General features: G+C 25.1%; 1 protein-coding gene across 3 annotated transcripts in view; it reads right to left on the reverse strand.

Annotated features, from left to right (window-relative positions):
- The window catches only part of LOC122852144 (zinc finger protein rotund-like), a 96561-nt gene extending 91657 nt beyond the window's left edge, over positions 1-4904 (reverse strand). For all 3 annotated transcript variants that reach the window (XM_044151763.1, XM_044151762.1, XM_044151761.1), the window contains exon 1: positions 3359-4904. In XM_044151763.1, the coding sequence (XP_044007698.1) occupies positions 3359-3535 (177 nt within the window). In that variant the 5' untranslated portion in view covers positions 3536-4904. The remainder of the gene's footprint in view (positions 1-3358) is intronic.
- Positions 4905-6000: the final 1096 nt, after the last annotated feature.

Here is a 6000-nt window from a genome sequence, read left to right on the forward strand (position 1 = left end):
GAGTCGGATTTAAGGTCAGAGTCGGACTGGATCAGAGTTAGAGCCGGTGCAAGTAGAAACTGTTGAATTTTGAAATTTGAATGTTTACTGAGTTAATTGTGTTATTATTAAATTTTAAATATTTGATGTTTATCTATATTTAAATTATTTAGATATATATATTATTTAAGTATGTTAATTCATTTAGGTATCGATTATCTAGAATCCATATTTCAAAAAAAACGTAGAGTCGGATTTAAGGTCAGAGTCGGACTGGATCAGAGTTAGAGCCGGTGCAAGTAGAAACTGTTGAATTTTGAAATTTAGGTGTTTTTCTATTTAATTGTGTTATTATTAAATTAAAAGAATTTATTTACACATATTTAGATCAATGTTAGAATCCATACTCGAATAAAAACGTAGAGTCGGAGTTCAAAAATAGTTATTCGTTATTAACTTGTTCAATTTATCCTGTCTTACAAACGAGATTTAGAAGGGATCTCTATGAGACCTCAAACAGACTTAATTTTTTTACCCGGGGTGCTTGGTTCTGTCCATTTTGACTTGTTAGTATAACATTCTAAAGAAGAAATGGATTGTTGATCGCCTACCACACTGAAAAAATGAAGCAAGCTTCTTAATTCAAGTAACGTTCTGATGGGTACAACCTTAAATTTTTTTCAGTGCAATTTGAGTCAACTGATTTTGTTATAAATACATTCTTTTCGTTTCAATTGAAATTCCACTTGAATTGTGATTATTAATATAACAATAATCCTGTTGAGTAGTTTTGAAAGATAATTTTACAAATAAAAAAGAGTCTTTAAATTATATTCTCATAGACTGATATATAGTTAATTGCAATTTGATAATTTTTGCAGAAGCGATAATAGCAATTTTAATTGAATTTTTTTTTCCAATTGTTAGCTAAGACGTGACCTTGTCCAACCTTGACAAATATAAAAAAAAATCTAATTATAAAGTACAACTTGAATTGCACAATGTTATATAAATCCAAATAGAGTATATATAAAATGCATTTAAAAGATGAAAGTACATAAAAAATTAGAAAAAGTATATACGAACAAAAATAGAAAAAAATTCAAAGTCTATGTACAAAGAACATACCTATAGCTTGAAATAATATAAATCATATGAGTCATTCAAGTCTGGGATAAGCCATTTATGGAAAGCACTGGTAAAGCTGGTTAGAGCGTGTTGAAAAATATACAGCCACATTCAACTTGACATTGAGTAACATTAATAAACATTTTATTTCAAAAACATGATTCAATTTTAATTAAATTACATTTAGCTGATGATTGTTGATTTAAATTTAAATAAATATTTCAAAGAATTGATGATTTTATTGTCAATTCAATTGAGACAATTTCAACATAATATAATTAGCAAAGTATTGTACTATTGTCATTATTGTGGACATAAAAAATTGAATTATAAACTTATCAGAATAATATTTCCTTTGAATAAATAATTATAAGAATGCAACAATGAAACAGATAATATTTTTAACATAAAATTAATGAGAATGTTATTTACCGTGTAGATAAAAATTTATTCTTCAAGTCGTTTATGGAAAATGACAAGGAAAATACAGAAAAGATTGATACAATAACTCGAGATAATGTGCGTATATATAAAAAAAAAAAAAAATACGAGGGTGAAGTGTGTGAATATCATGTTGACAGGGTTCAATGACATCTATATGTACATAAATATATATATTTAATTACCTTTATTTCCCACCTCTATTTTGCTAACGATTCAATAGAACTGCGTTTATCTAAATAAGCATATATTGCAAGTCAAAAGAGTCATAATTTATTTACCAACAACAGCTTAGCAAAATCACATATATATAAAAGATAATATCATGAAGAGCAGTGGTTTGTATAAGTGAGACTTGAAATGAACATTAACACAACACATAAATACACCAAATAATATTAGAGCATGATAAGAGAACTGAAAAAATAATTTTTCATGAAAAAAGATTAATTAAATTAAGAAATTTGCTTAAATTAATTTTTTTAATTTTAATAATGATAAATTTCATACAAATAAATTTTTTTATTTCTAATTTCTTTTTACATAGAAGTATTGATTTGAAATAAATTTATTGACAAAGAAAAAAATTTTATAAACAAAAAATATAAAATATAAGCTTTCAATGCAATGAGTCTTATGAAATTTTCATATTTTTCTTGAACAAAAGAAAATTTCTTTTCACACCGTGGAAATATCTATTTGCTAAAATTAAATACCTTGAAAATAACTACAAATTTAGAAAATTTTAAAAGCTATATTGATCTAACAAAATATGGTTATTTATTAACAGAAAATGAAAAAGAACTTAAACGAGATAAGACTCAAAAATTTTAATAGAAGGAAAGAAAAGGGAGTGTTATAATCAAAGGTGGTTGATTTCTAGTGATGATTGAGAAAAGTATTAATTTCTGACCTTTCTATTTATCATAATATAAATATTTAAAACTTAATTTGTAAAAACAATTTATATATATTTAAATTTTTGATTTTATAAAAAAAGACACTTTGCAGTGTACAAACGGTGATAATGCTTAGTCTTTTTATGCAAAAGTTAATGGACGATGCAGCAGTATAAATATATATTTATGGTTGTCAAGTGGAAAAGTGGCAAGACGAGACAAGACGAAGGGGAAACTACTGTATGCTCATTATATTATTAGCAATATATAATAGACAAGAATTATCAGAATTGAATTTACACTAACTATATATAGTTTTTTTTTTTTTTATGTCATTACTATATGAAGCTATTTGCTGCTTGATTTATTGAAATCATGATGAAAAAGTGCAGTTGAAACGTAATCAATTTCATAGTGAAGTTTGACTGAAGATGTTTGTGATGGCATCTGACTTTATGTGGCTATACAAATAAAAAAAATTTGTGAATACATGAATACACTTGACTACCTTTGACTGATGTAAATAATTGACTCATTTATTTCATCATGATGATTATTTAAAGACTAATGAATATTAATATTTCAGCGAAGCTTTTTTATTTATTTTTAGATGATTGACTGCATATTTAACTATCGATAAAATGACTACAAATAATTGTAGATAAATAATTTCAATGATAACATTGATTGCATCATGACTACGAAATAAATGACACCATGATTATGCTATAGTAAGTGAATAGTCCCTCAGTCATCATTGTATATAGACATGTGTGGTAAACTGTTAGAGCAGTAACTTTTCAACACATGTTTAAGGGTTAATTTTTTCTGTAAAGACTCGTTATTTTATATTTAAATTATTAGTATTCATGCATTTAGCAAAAATTAATACTTAATTTGATTAAACTCACCTTGCTCTGGACGTAATCAAGGGCCAGCATGCAGTCGGAGTATCCGCTCTCAGTCTTAATTGTTGTTGCACCTTGTCCAGGTGCTGTAGAACAGAATCCAGAACCAACAACACCAACAGGACCACCAAGACTAGCAGCAGCAGCCGCTGCGACACTTTCTCTATACCATGGATACATTTTACAATAATTAAGTTATTATTTATTATTATTTAGTAGTCACTCTTCACTTAATATTTATTTTTTTTTTTTCGTTGGCAACTAATTCACAGTAACATCTTCATTTTATCAGCACTTTTTTTTTTTTTTTTTTTATAAATAAAAGAATAATATTTCAACTAAACTTTTGTATATATATTTTTTCGAAAAATTCATAACAGTAAATTGCACGTCACTATAAAAAAAATTATACTAATATTACAACAACTCATTTGTTTTTTTTTTTTTTTTTTGTTAAAATAATATCACTTGAAGTTGCTTGAAAAAAATGTTTATATTTTATTTATATCATTAATAAGTAGGTGATAAAAAAAATTTTAAAATTCTTTTTTAACACTCAAGGTTAATTTACTATTTGATAATAATAATATCAATGTGTTTTCATTCATTAGTATTGATTCGAATTGAATTTTAAATTTTTTTGTTTATCACTTGATATAATTCAGGTGCAACGAATGCATTTTCTATATATTGTTTTTGTTCAGTCTTCAAACTCGTCACACATGAACACACTTTTTTTTCAACAATAAATATAAATAAATAAATATGACAAAAAAATATTATACACGTTTGGTTGTGTGTAAAAATAATTATTAAATTTAATAATAATGTTAATTATTTTCAATGAATTTTTTTCAACACCTAATTTTGACTAGATTCTTCAAGCTTCGATATAATATTGAAACAGTCATATTAATAACAATATATAATTAAATAAAAACTGTCTAATAATTCATAAATATATTTTTAAATTTTTGAACACTTGTCTTTATGTTCACATGTTCATCGATATGACAATATACAATCACATTTTCATCACACACTATTAAGTCAATATTAAATCCCTCCCCCCAATTATTTTTTCCCGCCACGACACAAAATAAATTTAAAAAACGAGCAAATTTATTTAATTAATTTCGAAATATATATATATTATTTATAATTAATATTATTAATAATTATTTTATTTATATTTTCTTTCAACCAGTAACCTTGACCACCGCAATTTGGCGGGAGCATTGAGCCGTCATTCAGCATCATACAGTAAAAAAAAAATAATAATAATAACAATAAAAAAAGAGGAAAGAAAAATGGCGGGAAAAAAAAACGTGAGTTTTTTTTTTTTTTTTATTTGAATGATTAGATGATTAATAATTATTTTTTTTTAATTATTAAAAGTATTTTATTGTAAAAGTATTTATTGATTGTAGGAACTTGTCAGTGTCATTTCATATACAATAATAATTATTATGTTAAATTAAATATAATAATGATGAATATAAACAAATCCGGCACTAGCACCCGGAAATATTGTGAACCGTGGACCGCGAACGCGGTTACTACACTGACGCGGGATCCAATATTCGAACATAACTTCGTGTAGCTTCGTAAATTGTCGTATTAATTCGGTTCTTTAGATATATATATATATATTATTTATATAGCTTATACGATGCTTGAAAGCACTCGGGATTATACATGCTTATGATTGTTTGTATATTCGCACACAGAATAAAATTGCACACAAGTTAAAAGAGAGGGAGAAAATTCCGAGAATTGCAAAGTGGTGGAAAAAGATGGTTTGGGTTATAACCAAAATTAGAGGGTGGGAGTTTACGGGTGTTTCTTGGACAGTCAACACACCCTTGTACACTTAACTGCCCTATTCTCATGATGGGCTTTACTCCGGCTCAATATCTCTCGGCTGCTTCTGTATAACTATCATATAAAATCATTCAGTAGTATTTTTTTTTTTTTTTATCTTACTTTCTACACCCTAATTTTATCATAACGTTTTATAGCTTCTATTTAATTTATATATATATTGAAACTAACAACCCTATAATTGTTTTTTAAAATTATTATCATTTTTTTTTTTTTTTCTTTTTAATTACATGTATTTATATTTTTTTTTTTAAGGTTAAATATTATTGTCATTAAAACAACACTGTAATTTACTTTAATTTAATTTTTTTTTTTTTAAATAAATATATACCTATGACTTGAATTACAATTAAAATATATAATACATGTTTGAAATAGTCCTATTAAATTGACCACATAAAGTTGTTAATAAATATTAAATTGGTTTTCTTGATGTGTTTTTAAATTTAAAATAATTGAAAAATTACTATTATCATCGTTATTGGTGTACTATTAAATTAATTAATATTTCAAACTTTTTTTTAGTTTATATGTATTTTTATATAGGAAGACTTTAGTGACGTATATCTCTTCTATTAATTAAATTTGAATATTTTAAATTTAAAATTGCAAATATATGTTCTGCGTAAAAATTACTATAAACGTTTTATATAATAAATTGCATTTTAGTTATTGGGTTTGTGTTGTTATTTTTAAAGATCAATTTCCAAAATTTATCACACAAACAAGTCTCTAATGAAACTGACTTGTTGCAAAAAAAA

Source organism: Aphidius gifuensis, linkage group LG3, assembly GCF_014905175.1.
Source record: "Aphidius gifuensis isolate YNYX2018 linkage group LG3, ASM1490517v1, whole genome shotgun sequence".
In the NCBI taxonomy this organism is placed as follows: domain Eukaryota; kingdom Metazoa; phylum Arthropoda; class Insecta; order Hymenoptera; family Braconidae; genus Aphidius; species Aphidius gifuensis.